This window comes from Tyto alba, unplaced genomic scaffold (genome assembly GCF_018691265.1).
Source record: "Tyto alba isolate M040663 unplaced genomic scaffold, T.alba_DEE_v4.0 Super-Scaffold_2, whole genome shotgun sequence".
Taxonomy (NCBI): Eukaryota; Metazoa; Chordata; class Aves; order Strigiformes; family Tytonidae; genus Tyto; species Tyto alba.
The window spans coordinates 12,212,708-12,229,763 of record NW_024881282.1 but is presented as its reverse complement, the minus strand read 5'-3'; the positions used below and the strand labels follow the sequence as shown (position 1 = coordinate 12,229,763).

The 17,056-nt window shown below is 46.6% G+C and overlaps 1 protein-coding gene across 1 annotated transcript in view; it reads left to right on the top strand.

Annotated features, from left to right (window-relative positions):
- SESN3 (sestrin 3) overlaps nt 1-8,543 on the top strand; it is a 44,819-nt gene extending 36,276 nt beyond the window's left edge. Inside the window, exon 10 of the mRNA XM_042791899.1 lies at nt 422-8,543. Within this exon, the coding sequence (XP_042647833.1) occupies nt 422-508 (87 nt within the window). The 3' untranslated portion in view covers nt 509-8,543. The remainder of the gene's footprint in view (nt 1-421) is intronic.
- The last annotated feature ends 8,513 nt before the right edge of the window (nt 8,544-17,056 follow it).

Here is a 17,056-nt window from a genome sequence, read left to right as displayed (position 1 = left end):
GTCTGTAGATACCCAACCAAGTTAAATGCTTCCTGACAAGAGTTCAGTGCTTGTGTGCCTGCTAGCCAAACTGACATGTGAACTCCTGTGTAACAGTCACAGGTGGTAGTAAAGAAAACAAAATGTAATTCATAAAGATCTAATACCATTAGGATACAAAAATGGTTTTATTGGGACTTCTTGGATGGAAGATTGCTTAAAGCAGCAGTTGAGGCTAGTTCCTTGCAGTCCTAAGATTTTGTCTAGTATTGGCATACTACACAGCTGTCTCAAGAGGAACTGGAGTCCTGCAGCAGGCTGTGGGGAGAAAGGACATAGTTTCTTGCAGCGATACTTTACTAAAGGTTAGAAATTTTAGCCTAAATGAATAAACAACATTGCATTCATAGGTGAGCTAAATGGCTGATATAATTTTTAACAGGTTCATGTCAATCTACTTCTAATGGAAGCTCGTATGCAAGCTGAACTTCTGTATGCCCTTCGTGCCATAACTCGTCACTTAACCTGAAGCATTCGCTGGGCAGGAGTAAAGGAGTTTTTACTGAGTATGTAAAGACCTTTTGAAATAGATACACACCAGAAGCTGTTTGTGATGTAGCATCAGGTTATTCAATTCTCTAGTGTCAAAGTTTAGCCGTGCTTCTTGACGGCTGTAATGTGCAATGACGTGTTTTATTTTCTTGATGCTTAACATTACTAATGATAACAAAAGTAACACTGAGGAGCACTACTCTGCATTGTGTCCGGCTGGATTTCTGCACAGTGGTCAGGATCCTGAAACTGTTCTTATTATATCCAATCCTAGCGCTTTGTTCTTTAAGCACCGGAGTGAAGTGCTTAGAGACTTCTTTTTCCAAGCAATCATTTTTCAGATTAGTGGAGTCCAGCAGAAGATCGGTTCTGCCTGTCCTGAGAACGTGCCACCATGTCATGACTCGTGGCTGAGACGCGCGGGCTGCATTGCATTGAATTGCCCACTGGATTCTTCTGTGTCTCCCGGAGACTGCTTGCCAGTCACTGTCTTACAGCAATTGAAGGTGATGCGAGATGTGGATGCAAGCATTGAGCACACTTTAATGTGAAATTAATCATGATAAATCCTACAGCATGCTACTGAAGTGCAAAATTCATCTGCTTTGTCGTGCCCCTTCCCAAGAGAAGAGGCCTCGCAACTTGCCATTTCAGCCACACTTCCTGTGTTTCAATCATACATAATCTTGTTTTACTGACAGTCACCCTCAGTTGTCCTTACAATATCCATGCTCATCACATGTTGCAATTTGTTTAGTTGGCACCTATAAAGGTAATACACAGGCTGACCAAAAATAGGGTTGTGGGGTATTTTGCACTCTCTTCTTTCTCAATGTTTTAACTAAGGAAGGTAAAAGAAGGCTAGCATATCTGTTCTTTCATATTGGATGTATAGAAATTTATTTCCCATAACTTTTTCATAGCATGAAATTTTACTATTCAAAGTTTTAAAAGTTTCTATGCATTAGTGTGAGTGAACAAAAGAAAAGTGCAATATTTAAAAAGAAAGCAAGCTTTTTTCCCTATCATGCCACTGCTAAAGTGTCCTTCTTATATAGCCATAAAGAAATTTTAAAACCAAATTTCTTTATTGTCTAAGGCCTAGCAGTTTTGTTTTAGCTTTTACGGCTTAAGACAACCTGATACTGAGATGCCAAAGCATCCCCAAAACAAAGCATTCTTGGACAACCAGTAATATTGGGGAAGGGAAGAAATAAGCTGCCAAAAATGTCACACTTTTGTGCTGTTTTCTGTTGCTTTTGACTAATTTTTAAGAGCACAAAATGTTGATATTTATAGCTTTATTTTGTATTGCATTTAATGAACCAGTGAAGTGCCTAAAGAGATGCTTAAACTTACCCGGTAGAATGCAAGTTATCACTGCTTCAACTTTTGTCTGTTGGTTTGGATTTTTCATATTTCTTTGAGGAGGGTGACCTTTATTTCTGTTGCATACATTTAAGACTAACTGGATAGGTTTATTTTGAATGTTCCGTTGGATTGTAGAAGTTAAAACAGGATTTTTTTCATTGGTGATTGCAGATTAGTTTACAGAAATACTATCAGTCATATTTTAACACTTTTCATTAACAAAATCATGGACCAGTACGCTACTAAAGTTAGTTTTCTCTTTTCTTCCCTTTTCATGATACCTTGCTGTGACTTCGCATGTTGGTTTTTTCGCTTTATCTATCTATTCCAGATTGGAAAGCTAAATGATTGTACACTTTTCTGCACTTTCAGATTGCAGACTCTGCATGTGAAAACCTTTTGAGGAAGAAATCAGTAATTATTTTTTTTTTAATGTAATGTTGGCTATTTAGGAAACTACCCAATAGACAGCATCAAGCTCTCTTCTAGAGAGAGCATTGGGTAAAACATCAGATTTATTTATCTTGTATAGCTAACTTCAAAGATTTCTCAGAAGTATTGAGATGCTCATATATATGAACTTAGATTAACTTTCTAAGTTGTTACGATTCTTTCTCCTCCCTCTTGTGACTGTAGTGGCCATACCTAATGGCTTTTGTGCATAAAACAGTTCTGCTGACAGAAGTTTTCATGCAATACTTTCGCTTTTTTCATGTGATGGGAACTGTACAGTACTATTTTAAATTCACTTGCTTTGAAAAGTCAAGTAGTCTTCAAGAAGCACAGTTGCGCTCTGGAAAGGAGGTGAAACTAGATTTGGGTAACTAATATGATGGCTTAGTTTCCCTTCAGAAATGCAAAGACTCTTAGAGTAGGTTGAGTTTTATGTTTGGAAACATGAGTGCCTTTACTTCTTTCCTTATGAAATATACTTGCCAGCTCAAATGCCTTCTGAGTAAAGTACATGAGCAGATTTGAAATACAGAAACCATAAACGAATTGCTCCATAAAACTTGTAGTAAACCAGTTACTTTTTCCTTTTTTTTTTTTTTTTTAGAAAGTGCCATATCAAGTCACATATGGCCTGCAAGACATTCCACCATAGGAAATGTCATTGTACAACTAGTTTGCCATTTCTCTTTTTTTTTTTTTTAATATTAAATGCAAACTTGAAACTTCTGGAAATGTTTTCCACATGGCATTTTTTTTTTTCAAAGTATTTCATTTACAGTGTAACAATTTATAGCCTAGTTTTTATACGCAAATTTATGATTTTTAATAGATGTTTGTTCAGAATAGGTGTTTAAACAACTCTATCGTACACTTTACGCACGCTTTAGGCTCACAGTGTGCCAAATTTTAATGTGCAAGTGTTCTTGGATTTTTTGCATTTTTAAAGCACTCATGAATGTGAATGTTCACACTTTGTTGATTAATATTATTCTTAAGAGTACCATAATCATTGGAAGTGTAGATACTCTCCCTCTGCGTTCCTTTATTGGAATTTATATTTACCAGCATTAATGTTAGTCCACAAAATCCCAGCCGTGACCAACATAAAAGTGAAGTGTACAGTCTCCCATCTACTGATGAGAAAGCTTGGTAGGTACAAATTAACCAGCTAGCACAGGGAATGCTGTAAGTAGGGAACAGAGCTTTTGAGCATGGACAGCTTCTTTCATTGCAGAATTACTTCAAAATGCGTGTTCCAATAGGTAAATTCTTGCTGAAATTGCTCCATTTTTTGGGGTAATGAAGAGAAGTGAAAAAGGTGCCAAATGTAGAAGGCATTTGCATTTCCCAGAGCACTCTGCCTGCAGCCAAACATCACAAGAGTGACATTGTACAGGAACAGAAACGATTTTAAACTAGGGTACAGTTTGTGCAGATAGCTACTAAAGCTAGTGTTGTGGTATCCTATGAGAATTTTGGTGAGATGTAGATGGATTTATTTTCATCAAGACTGAACTAAAACATATATTCTTTGTCCTAAAGCCTTCATTAAAATGAAAAGGATGTACTTTCAGCTTTAAGAGTTAAAGAATTGCCACTATCAGCTCTTGCTATGTATTAAAAAAAACTTCAAGGACAGGAAAATCGGTGATTATAAACAATTATAAATGTAGGTCTCTATAAAGATAGAGCAGATCGGAACAGAACAAAAAGTAAAACAATTTGCTTCTCTGTTACTTGAGTGCAGGAGGTCAAAGCACCAGATTCTTCAAAAGTATTTTTGTGCATAGTGATGCTGATAGATATTTTCCTGGGATTTGGACAAAGCAGCTAGTGGCCTAAATTTCAATGGGAATTTAAGAACCTAGCCACTTAGCAAAATCCTGTAAGGTGCCCACTTGCATTTTTGAGTCAGATTTTTTAAAGATAGTTAGTCACCTAAATTCAATAGAATAAAATCAGTTTCCATAGAGATTAAAGGAATAATGCGTAGCAGATCCATGTGATTTGCAGTGATTGTTAATGAAAATGGTTGTTTTGGGGTCTTAACACAGATTTAGAGAAATCTTTCCCAAAGCAGTTAAACTGTAAGCTGCTACTCTTGCAGAACAGGTTCTCAATGTTTCTCATGCATGTGTGTTTTCCATGAACATAGGCATGCATTTCAGGCTCATGTTCCAGAGTTTGGACTCCCTTTTAGAAGAGCTGGATTATTTAACCTCTACTTGCAGAAAAGATTTATTGGCTGTAGCAAGTGGATAGTTTGTGCCTGGACTAAAAAGTTTTAGCCAGAAGGAAATACTCCAAGTCTTCTTGATTTCAAGTGATGTTTTTTCAGTTGCTTTCCTTAGAGGTGTGGATCCTTGCCCCATGAATAAGGGGTGATGTTGCACAAAGTGGAGGGGGAGAGGAGTGGATTCATTGTAAATTAACTTTCCCAGAGCTGATCTGAATATAAAGATGTATGAATTGGTTTGCCATTAGTGATCATAGCAAGAGCTGGACAAAAATGTCAGTTTTCACTCTCTGAACTTCAGATTTATTCTCCCTCATGTCCCCCAGCACTATGTGTGAAGAGATGCATCCACCGGCTTTTCCATATTTGGGAACGGTAAATGAAAATTTTTATCTCCAAATGAAAATCAATTTAGCATTTCATACTGACTGCATAGATCACAGGTATGGGACAGGGAGAGAGCACAGTAGTATGAGGAAACTTTAGGAGCAACTTGATCAGTGTTATTTTATCCCTTGGAGCACATTTCCTGGCGTGCGGTCGTGCTGCTGCTCCCCCAACACACATCAGGTCTCTCTTTCAGACATTCTTGCAGACTTCTGCTGCTCACCAGGGGCAAAAATTGTTGTTTTCCAACCTGCCACCACCACCACTGTGCATCAAGTGCTTCCTGTCTTCCCAATTTACAACCCCTAGCAGTCATGCAGGGACAACCTCCTAGCCTTAACCTTCTATATCACCATTTACTATTGAGCTCAGAGGGTCTTTCTCATGGTCAGAAGCACTTAATTGCCATATTAGGTTATTTCTGTACAGGAAAATTCTAAATCTTCGATTTAGAATCATCTAAATGATTTGAAAGGATGACACTCAGTACTTGCTTAAAACATTTAGGTAGCATTTGCCAGTAGCGTGTCAGATCCCATCTCTGGAATTACAGTAATAATCCAGTGGATCCACTAAGGAAACACTTTCTTTGGCAAAATTCCCCATGCTTGAGTTGTTCGGCTGTTCAGGTTTCTTTGAGGGGCATCTAATGGGGGATTTGAGATCCTCTTGTGCCAGGCAGGCTTCCAGAGCCGTTGAGTTGGCAGCTCCTTGGGTGCCTTGCAGCCAGGCAGACCGCAGCCAGTCTCTGGAACAAGTGGATTTGGGTTTTTCTCTTATCTATGGGATAAATCCAAATGCATGCCGTGGAGGGGCTGCTGGAGATGTAGTCAGGGTTGGGTGTTCCTACAGGTACTAAGTATCATCAGGGCTTGTGGAAAATAGAAATCTGGGTTGTGCTCTTGTTCCCGACAGTTGTTAGAGGTGGTGTTGAAGACGCCAATTAATATACTAATTGTGGGGAGCAAGCCATGCTGTCGGGATCAGAAGGTACAGACCACAGGTTCTCTCGAGGGGACACAGCCAGTGCAGGAGGAGTTGACGTGTTGGTCAGTTGAAGAAGCTTCACCAGTGTGCCCGAGAGGTTCTTGTGTACGTCTGTGCGTAGGGGAGGTGGTGGGAGGTGCCTCCTTCTGAGGTGTCCAGAGGGCTGCTGTAGGACAAGAGCTCGGACCCTTTCCTTACTCCACAGTTGGAGCAGGGGAAGGGAACCATTCACTTCTGCCCAAGAAAAGCATGCCACTGCTGAATTACATTTTCTTGCCCCCATCAGCCCTTTGAAGGGAGTTTTCAGACCAAATCAGTGAATCACCAAGGATTGTGTCTCCAGCTGAAGGGTCTGGGGTGCAGCAACAGCAGCAGGTCCAAACACACATGGTCGAAAACTGTTTCTCATTCCCCACTTCACGCTCATGTGGTGCCACCAGACCCAAACCTCTGCCCTCCAGCCCGGCTGCCACGTGCCTGGGCGGCTGCAGGAGCAGCCCACTCAGGGTGGTGGGACACGCGGCCACTTTTAGGGGAAAAATAATAATTAGGCTACAGCCCTTGGACTCTGCGAGGCAATGCAGTCAGAAATCTTTTCACGACTGTGACCGGAACTGGATATAAACTGTAGCTTAAAAAAATAGGAATTTTGTAAACTTGAAATTTCTCAGTTTTACCCTTTTCTCCTTTTGCTGGAAAGCCACACGATGAATGTATATGCTTTATCTTTCTATCTGACATAACTGAAAATCAGACTGCCAACTCCTTGTTTTGTATTAGCCTTTTTTGTTTTTTTTTTTTCCTAAGAAAAGTTTGTGAGCAATATATGTAGCATGCTGTGAACGTCTGTTTTGATCTTTATAGTTACTCTTTAATCCATCAGTATTAACACCAGTTCTTTTTTGTGTTCCCCTTGGTACTTCGTATGCAGTGTAAGCAGAAGCTGTGATCGGCTTTGCAGTCCTGTGCCGTGTTACTGTAACTCCTTGATTTTTTAGGAAGCACCTGACTGTGGGCCACCCTGGGGCAGGCAGCGTGCCTGTACACGACTGCCACTTTTCGGTCTCTTGTACTATGTATAGTTTAAGTAGAATAAGCTTTTTAACAGAATATTGATGCGGTTTATGAGTCACGCAGGCTGCAAGTGTCTGGTGTGTGAGAGTCTTTGTATTTATAGTTGTTGGGGTTTGGTTTTTCGTTTTGTTGTTGTTTTTTTTTTTTTTTTTTTTAATTCATAAAGTAGCAAACTTGATAAACATAGCCACTTTAAACTGCTCTTGCTAAACAGACCCTGCTGTAGATAAAATACCACTGTAGATACAGGGAGGCATGCCGGCAGACCTCTCTCGACCGCGGGTGAGCTGAGCCCCTCTCTGCGAAAAGCACGGTCCGAGTGGCACGGCCACCTTGTGTTTGGCCACATTTGGACCCAAACGTGGGGAAGGCCGGGGTCTGGCACGTGTTTCAGCCCCCCCCGCCCCCCCCCCCGTGCCCATAACCTGCCACTGGCTGCCCCCCGCGATCTGCTCGCCGGTGCACGGGGGAGACGTGAGCCTTGCTGGCGTGGGAGGGGTGGCCGGACCAGCCGCTAGACCGAACACGTGTGCACGGTGTTTCTGCAGCCGAAAAGCTTCCAGGCCTCTCTCGAGTGTGAAAATTAGCCCTTGGTTTGGTGTCTGCAGAGCCCGGCGTGGCGGGGGTGAGGAGCGGCGTCGGCTCCCCGTTGGCGGCTGTGGGTCTGAGCCCCCTTGCCGGCAGGCAGGGCAGGGCAGTGCCCGGGGTGGGGGGAGCTTTTCATTGCACCTCCCACCTCTCACCCTCTGGACAGGGGGGGTAAATTGTACCCAGCCCCAGCCCGGCAGCTGCCAGCTTCTTGCCTCCTCCCGCCACGGCCACGCAGGTGTTTCGGGATGGAGGAGTAAGGACGCAGCTCTCATCCTGCTGCTCCCTCCCACCACCACGAAGCGGGGAGGCGTGGTGGCTCTGTGTGTCCCATGGTCCCTACAGCATCCCGCGGGTGGGTGGCACATCACCCCTCCTGCCTGCCGGGCCACCACCTGCCCTGAGCGCCGGAGATAGGCCGTGGGCTCCCTGCGTTCGCAGGAGGTTTGCCTGCAAGGTGAGGCAGCTGCTAGGAGCTCACTGTGGGTTTCCACAGCAGCTTTTATAATTTTTTTCTGTTGTTGCTGGTTGGGTTTTTATTGTTGGGTGGTTTTTTATTTTTTTTGCAGAGGACAGACTGACCTAGTGGGATGGATTTTTTTTTTTTTTTTTGTGTGTGACTTCTGTTAGTTTTTAAGTTACCCGACTTGAATTTATCTGAACAGATGCAGAAGGAACTTTTTTTTTTTTTTTTTGTGAGTTAAGAGACAAAAACACATTTTTAAACAAAGGAATCATGTATTAACATTTTAACAGCAATTCATAAATCTGCACTTTTTATGAGGTTTTGAAAAATCTATTTATAGGTACGGAACAATGGGGTTTGTTTAAAACTGTATTGCATTTATACTTGCTGAAATTACTTTCATTGTTATCAGTAGGAATTTCATTGGTTAAATAAAATGGATAAAACCTGTCTCCTGTTTGAGCCGTCATTTTCCACGTGCTGGGAAACATGTCTCTGGAGCAGAGCATCCTGTGTTTTGGGACAAGATGTGGTCCTGAAAGTGTCCTTCCCCTCCATGCCCTTCCCCTGGTTTTTAATTATGTATTATTTTATATAGATTATTTAATCTATACATAGATATAGATAATAATTCTATTAAATCTATGTGAACATAGGTCCTGAAAAATGTATAGCTCTTGCTGAAGGGGATGTCTTTTAAACAGGCAGTTGTCAGTGGTGAGGGATGGGGTGGTGGGCATCACGATGTTTGCTCTTGATATGGAGCAAGTCACCTTCCCCTTAGAAGTTAGTTTTGTGAAAGCCACGGGCAGTGGGATGCACCAGGAGCTGCTCCCGCTGCCAGGGAGTTCTGAGCGAGCCCCAGAGCAGAAGTGGGTGAGAACCATAAAATCGTGAAGGAAATGTGGAGGAGAAGAAGTAACGTGTGCCCGAGGGTGCTGGCTCGGGGCAATGCTGAGCTTACCTAGCAGCCAGATTGCCCCCAGGCCCGCGTGGTCCTGCCTCTGCCCCATCCAGCCCCAGGGAAGGGCCCCGTAGTGCTGGGGGATCACCAAGGGGCTTTGTCCTGGGAGAGACGCTCATCTCCCCTCCAAAGGGACAGAAGTAATTAACACAAGCCGCAGACCTGGGGTATTTTGAGTATATCTGCTGGATGCTCAGTTGGCCCGTCCTCTCCTTGTCCTGCATTGGAAATAACCCCCCCAAAAACCCCAAAACCCAATTTCCAGTTCTGTCAAGAGGTAGTGTGTGCCCGAAGAGGGCTGTGACCGAGGGCTGTCACAGCACGGTCATTACATACTGGCATCTTCGGCTGGTTCACCTTCATCCTGTCCTGAAAAATATACTTAGCACAAAAAAAAAAAAAAAAAAAAAAAAAGTAGATCTGTGAATATATGAAGTGCTTATTTATTTGCTTTCAGTGGGAGTTTGAAAATACTGAAAATACCTATCGCCTTGGGTCCAGGCAGAGCTTCCCATCCCCTTACAGCACTGCAGCTGTCTCACCTCAGGCCACTGGTGTAGCTCCGGACTGGAGGGAGGACGACTGCATTGCCAGCGCTGTCGTGAAAAAGATAAAAAACTTGCCATATTCCTCAAAACCAAGGGCTGCTCTGGAGTTCCTGTTTTACTTCCTAAATGCCCCACAGAAGTGGCGAGCGGCAGGGCAGGACGGCGCCCTCCTCCAGGGAGCCCAGCCCTAGTTTTGGTCCCAGCGTGCGGTGCGGGTGCTCAGATGGGGGGACGCAGCACAGGCAGAGGCCAGCTCCGCTCCCCAGGGACCCGGGGGCTTGGCCTGCACCCCGTCCTCACCTGTCCGGACCGTTCCCCCCCCCCAGGAAAGCCCAAGCCAAGACCACTTGTGGTGGTGAATTCCCCAGATCTTCGCCTTGACCATCCTCCCCGGGCCGCTACGGCTCTGCTGCCATCTAGCCGCGCGGCCGCTGGCTCCTGCCCCCGCTCCCCCTTGCCCTGACAGCCGGCCTGGGGCCAGAGAAACCCGGACACCGAAGGGTGGTGGCAGACCAGGGACCGTGTCACAGGGACGCTCGTGTGCCCAGGGGTGAGCCCTGTGGGATGCGCCCCGGGATCTGGGAAAGGGCCGTGCCCGGGCTAAGGGCAGGCAGCCCCGTACGGGCGGCATGTCCTTGGGGAGACCCGGTTCGGCTGACCCCAAGCCCACCCCCCCCAGTCCCTCCTCGACCCCACAGAGCATGGGGAGACCCCCCAGTGTGCCCCATGACCGGCATCAGCTGGGAGCACGGCCACCCCCGGCCCCCTGGACGGAGCCAGAACGCCGTGAGCAGTGGCAGGGTGGCCAGCAGCCGCCGTGTGCCACTGTCAGCGGAGAGCAGTTGCCCATTCATGGCTCCAGCGAGCCCACATCTGCAGGGCTGGATTTCAGCTTGTGCTGGGGTCTCCTCAGCCTCTTCCCAGCATCGCCTCAGGCTCCTTATGCCGTGGCACTGGGAAGAAAAGGCAACCAGCCCCAGACCCCCGTATAGGGCATTTAGTGGATCCTCTACCAAGCATTTGCATTAATTGCTGCTGAAGTACATCCGCCAGCACATGACTTGATTTCAATGCTGCATGCTAAATTAGCCCAAATTATAGGCCACGTGGGAGCATGTAAACTCCCCTCAATAACTTTTAAATTGATCCTGATAGAGTAATCTGGTGAAGCACCTGGACAGCAGAGCAGAGGCTCTACAAATCCAAGCTAGAATTATAAATGTTATAAATAACATCACTCATCATGCTAATGAGCTCATGTAAATATCATTGATTTTTTGTAAGTTTATCAAAGTATAAAATAAGATAATCACTACTTTTGTATTTCATGCTAAATTAAAACCTACCCTCTGCATCCTCTGCATGTGCTTTTTGTCCTTGGGCTTTCTCCAGGCTCTTGGAGCAAAACTTGAACATTTCCAACCTGCAGGAGAGTGCTTTTACAGAAGGGAAGCCCCCCTTCTTCTCCTGCCTGCAGCTGGTGTTTAGAGCATCAGCATGTCCATGGAACAAAACTACGAAAAACTGAATGCAGAAAATACAGCAAAACATGTGATTTCAGCCCAAACCGAAGCGGTTTAGCAGTCATGACCTGCAACATCCAGTGTTGACTTGCCCAGGGATGAATTGCCCAGCAGTTTGCTGCTGCAACGTGCAACCCCACAGCAGAGGGTTCAGCTTCAGCCCAGACCACCTCTCCCGTGTTGTCCTCACGGTCTGGTGTCTCTCGTGATGCACTGAAAGCGCCAGGAAGAGAAGAGCTGGGCTGGGGAGATGATGCTGTCTGAATACAGGCTTTTAATTTGTCTTGCTAAATTACCTAGCTAATCTCTCTTGGCTTCCTCTGCAACCAGTGGAGAGATGGAGAGACTCCACCAGAGGGTGACATCTGCCCTGAACCATCTCCTGGGGAAGGCTGATCCTCCTCCACTCCCCACCGCAGAGGAAACAAACACGGGTTGCAGTGCTCAGCTCACAGAAGATTAAACTGCAGCTCACATCCGCAATACAGCAGGGTGATATGAAAAAGATCAGCTGAAAACATTTTTGTTAGATTTATGCTAACCCCTAGGTTTTTTCTTTCTGTTTTTCCTGCTAAAAAACAAAACAAAACAAAACAAAACAAAACAAGAAAAATGCAATTTTTGCAAAAACCAGGAGCAGAAGCAGCTCAGCTGGAGGGATCCTTACCAGATCTAATTAGTAGACGTAAGTGCAAGCCCCCACCACCGCAGAGATCCAGAGCCTCAGTGCTGCATCCCCAGGACTCCCAGCAGTGCTGGCAGGGCACTTTGTGGGAATGTGCTCGGAGCTGAGCACCTGCATCTGCTCACCGCTGGGAATGGGCCATGGAGAAAGAGGGAGACTTTGACACTCCCAAGAGAAATAAAGGACAGGTACCAGGTTCCCAGACACATCCCCCTCCACCAAACCTCCCTCTGGGCTGGGGGGGGATGATCTGTGGCATTACAGGATCTGGGAAGAGACAAAACTATCTTCCATTGCTGGAGCCCAAGCCCCTGTCCCCTAGTCCTTAATGACATCCAGCAGCTGAGTTGTCACCCTTTCTCCTTAACTGTCCACTGATGGGACGATGAGCCTCAGAGATCATTTGCACCTCTCTGACACCAGGACACTAACTGTTACCATTCAAACCTCTTCTGCAGCCACTGGGCTCTGTGATCTCACGCAGGCAACCCCTTTGCTCCACATCAAATAACTCACCTCAGTTTTGCAGAAAGCAGTGTTTTTTTCAAGTGCAGGCTATCACCTGCAGTGCAAAGCTTGTACAGTTACATCCTGTAGATGCCTGAGGGTGAAGGATGCACTCAGTCACCCCACAAATATGCATGTTTTCTGTGGACCCAAAAATTCGTGTGCCAGTTCTTTGGTGGATGGGCTCACTCCACACAGGTCAGGCCAACTCGTAGGGCTTGAGGAACACATAGTCATTAATATCATCTGTTGCAGTGGGACCACACACAAATCCCTGCCACAGCCCAAATGTGGCTGGAAGAGCTGGGGGTCATTTCCAGCAGCACTTGGGAGGCATCAGCCCCAGGTACCATTCCTACCCACGTGGAAGGACTTAGTGACCCAAGAGCCTTCCAAGGGACTGGGGGAAAGACCATCCCACCTGTGCAATCATCTGGGTGACCCATGTCAGTGGACAACTTCAAGGTCTCCATGAGTGGGACAAGCCCCATCAGCCACCAACCCCAACTAAGCTTCATTGGCCCCAGCTTTACTCGTCCCGCTGAGGTGTCCAGGTGAAATCCTAGTGAGATATTTATACTAAATGGAGGCAGTCCAGTGCCTGCAGAGAAGAGATTTTAAATGCCCACACTTGGGTGGCATCAATCCAGATAGTGATGTCTCCCTCAGTCTATCATACTGTCCCTCTGGAGCTGCTCCACCGACCTCAGCAGCTTGTTGGTGTCAGAACCAAGCAGAGACCACTTCTCAGCCATTACTGGTCGTTATTTGGCTACCAGCCACTTTGTTTCATAGAGTCACAGAACCATGGAATGGTTTGGGTTGGAAGGGACCTTTAACAAATACCTAGTCCAACTCCCCTGCAATGAGCAGGGACATCTTCAACCTGATCAGGTTGCTCAGAGTCCCAGCTAACCTGATCTTGAATGTTTCCAGGGATGGGGCATCTACCACCTCTCTGGGCAACCTGTGCCAGTGTTTCACCACCCTCATTGTCAAAACAATTCTTCCTTAAATCTAGTCTGAAACATCCCATCCATCTGCTGCTCTTCTCCCACCAGTGAGGAGCTCCCATGGTTCTTTCCCTGCCCACTAGCATCATCCTGCCCACCTCCTGCAGCTCTGGGCTTTGGTCCATAATCATCTTCCACCAGCAGACACTGGGAGGTTTGACAAAATCTGAAACATCACAGCAGTAAACACACAGTGACATCTGCTCCAGATGTCCATTCTCCACCATGCTAAATCAGTTTAAAACATCAAGTTATTAATAAAGATGATACTGCAAAGGAATTTGAAGCTGCTGCTTCAGATGTGCAGCCAACTTTGATGCTGGTTTAGTGTAAAATGGCTTCTACCTCCCAAGAAAATGGTCACAATTTCAGTATTTTTGGAAAGGAAACAGTTTTTTTCACCCTTAGAAATAGGAGAAAATGATAAGCCATGGCTGTAAGGACATTCCTCTGAGATGGAGACAACCACATTCACATGCCAGGCCTGAATTTAGGCAGGAGGGGGTGCTGAATGTCCACATCCAAACCTCTAATCCAGACCCTAGACTGCTCTTGGATGATTCTGGTCCTTGTTCCAGCCTGGATCTGAAAAATCTTTTCTGCTAAAAATGTCAAATTGCCATGAAAAAAAACCCTGTTGGATAAATCACCCATTCTGACAGGATATATTTCCTTGGAGATTTTCCAGCCAGCTGTAACACTAAGACCACTAGAAAGTCTGCAGGCCTTTCTGTTTGGCTGGAAACATCAGTTTTGTGGAAATCAGTGGCAGATGTTAGCCAGTGTGAGATCCACTCCCAAACAGAAGTCCAACAGCCTGGGAGACTGTGCAGCAAAGAGAAATCATCCCATGTCAATCCCATGGGATCACAATCTCTCTAACACACACACCCTGGACACTCCTCACACTCCTTGCTCCCAGGCAATCCTTCCCGGACAATCAAGTTACACTGATACTTATTTTCCAATACCTTTTCAATTTTCTGGCACTGACTACGCTGGAGAGATAACCTGTGAACAAGCATGACTCAGTTCCTCGCCAAACTGGAGCAGCTCCCTGGCCAGAGTGAGGTGCAGAGCTGGTGATGGAGAGGTGAGCACCTCCAAAACGTGCAATGGCAGCAGAGGTGTGACCCAGAGGACCTGAGCCCAGGGACAAGACCGAGGAGCCATGCTGCCGGCGTTGCTGAGTCCCTCTGCCATTATCGGTGCCCAGCCCTGGGGTGAATGCAGCAGAGACAAGGGTCACCTCAAGGTGCACAGAGACCCCTGTGTCGAAGCGTTGGGTGATCTGGATGAGGCAGGGACATCTTTCACTAGATCAGGTTGCTCAAAGCCTCATCCAACCTGGCCTCGACCTCCTCCAGTGACAGAGCATCCACAATTTCTCTGGGCAACCTGTTCAGTGTCTCACCAGTTCCTGCAGACCTAAGAGGAACATAGAGTCCACTGGAGGGTTTCATCTGCCCAAGGAGAGGTACCTGCAAAATGCAGGTGCCAATAGCTGGTGTACTCATCCCAGGATCTCTACACTGTCAGTGGACGAAAACAGCCACTTTTAGGGAGAGCTTGTTCTCCTTCTTTAGAAGTTGTGATAAAAAGGATCAAGGGAACAGCGTCTCACAAGACGGAGTTTATCCCTGTCGGCTGTGAAGAATCATCTTCTTGTGATGTGATTTTTCTGTATCAAAACTATCCGTTGTGCTGTACCTCAGGTGCATCTCACAAGAATAAAACATCCCCTCTCCCTCTCTTCTGGCACACACAGATCTAAATTCACTGCCTGCAAACCCCCAGCTTTTATCTACATATTCTGCAACCTCATGAATTGACTCTTTTAAAGTGCTTTGAGAAGAAAGGTGTTTTAAAAACACAAAAGGGCCATTAATATCAGCTGACAAGTCGTAACAAAGAACAACTGTGCTGCTGGTGCTTTCTTGATTCATCAGGGCACCCTGGGTTGCATTATCTCGTTTGCAACTGTGACAGAAATGTAATAGCAGCCCCTCTTTGGAAAAGTAACTTTTATTTTTTTTTAAGACATATGTTTCCAAGGATAGAGTAAAGCTCAGAAGCCATAAATCATGCCCAGATAAGAATAATCTCAAACAATAGTTAGTTTGTAGCAGGATGTTGCTTGTTCTGTGATAATTGCTCAGCATTTGAGGCAGACTTCCCATCGCCTGCTCAGACACGCAGCACAGAAGGAAAATGTCCCATGCCGGTTGCGGTTCTTTGTGTTTGAAATCTGAGCATGTTAAGACAATTTTAATAATACTGTTCCACATCTGCCTAAATCCTACAGTGCTGCAGCCCCTTAGATTCCAAGGACTGACCACTTGTGGTCAGAATACGCAGTTGCTGCACGGAGACCTGCTGGCCCGACCCGAGCTGGGCTGGGTAGCGATGGTGATGGAGATGTGGCAAGGCAGACCTCCCGAGGTGCCCCCGCTTTGCCGCCTCTCAGCACATGAGCTCCTACATCACTGTGGCCAGGGGTGCACTGCAGATGCTGGTGGAGCTGCGATGGGGGGGGCTGCTGGGTTAAGGTGTGGAGAAGTTGCTCTGGGTGCAGGACCCCTGAGAAGAGCATTGCCAGCTACTGCGCAGCTCAGATGGGTCAGAGATATGGCCACGCAGAAGGCACAAGATGGGCAGCTGTGGGGCACAGATAAGATACCTCCTCCCCAGTGCTTGGGCTGCACTTGAGAGCTTCTGCCACCACACGTGCCTTTGGAGGCTGATGGGGACCCTGGGTGCCACAGGCGGGTGCCCCTGTCACCCCACCCTGGCATCTCCTGAGACCTGAGCTGGCTGCTTTCCTGCCTTGAAAACTGCCATGTAGTCCAAGAGGAGTGCTGGGGTTGGGACAGGGTCTCATGAAGGAGTGGGAAACCAGCTCCACATCTGGCTCTGCAGCAGGGAAGGCACATTCAAGTAGGCAGAGATGCAAAGTTTGGTTTGGAGAGCATCCGTAGGCTGTCTGCCTGCTGGGAGCAGCAATGTGGACCTTCCCCCTTGTACCCGAAATCCCCAAACCAACAGCTCCAAGGTGAAGGAGGGACTTGCAAAACACCGCTGACTTCACCCAGCTATACCCATACTGACACACAAAAGCTGCCTTTCCTTTTGAACAAAGTCAGCGCTACTTGCAGGTGGCCTCTCTTTCTCCACAAACCAGCCGTGGCCTGCAAAGTGTGAGACAAGGAGTCACCCTCTCTCCCTGCTCATCTCAGCACCTCCTCACTTCATCCCCATCACTGGCATCGCCAATGCCACTAGCTTCATTGCTGAATGGGGTGCCACCTGGTCAGGGTGTGCTGGTCTGGGATGTGAACGCACTGCCGGTTGCGTTGAACACAGCCCCTGAGCCAAGAAAGCAACACTATGTCACCGCCATGAATCATTCAAATCCCCTCAAACCTCCAAATCCATCCCTCCCCGCCCCCAGCTCAGCCTTGTTGCAGGCAGCATGAGGCAGAGAGGCAAAGTTACCTTGTTGATTAATTGGGCTATCTTCAACCCAGGACTGGCCACCACCACCACCACAGTGCTGCTGGGTTCCCCGTGGGGATGGCAGCACCAGCTTGCACCCCCCTGGCATTCCTTATGGGATGCTGTGGCAGATCAGGGGTCCACAACCAACCTGACGCTGGAGGGAGGGACAGAGGTGTGGGTGAAGGGAAGGATCTGTGTTTGTAGGACTCCCAAATGACTCCTGGA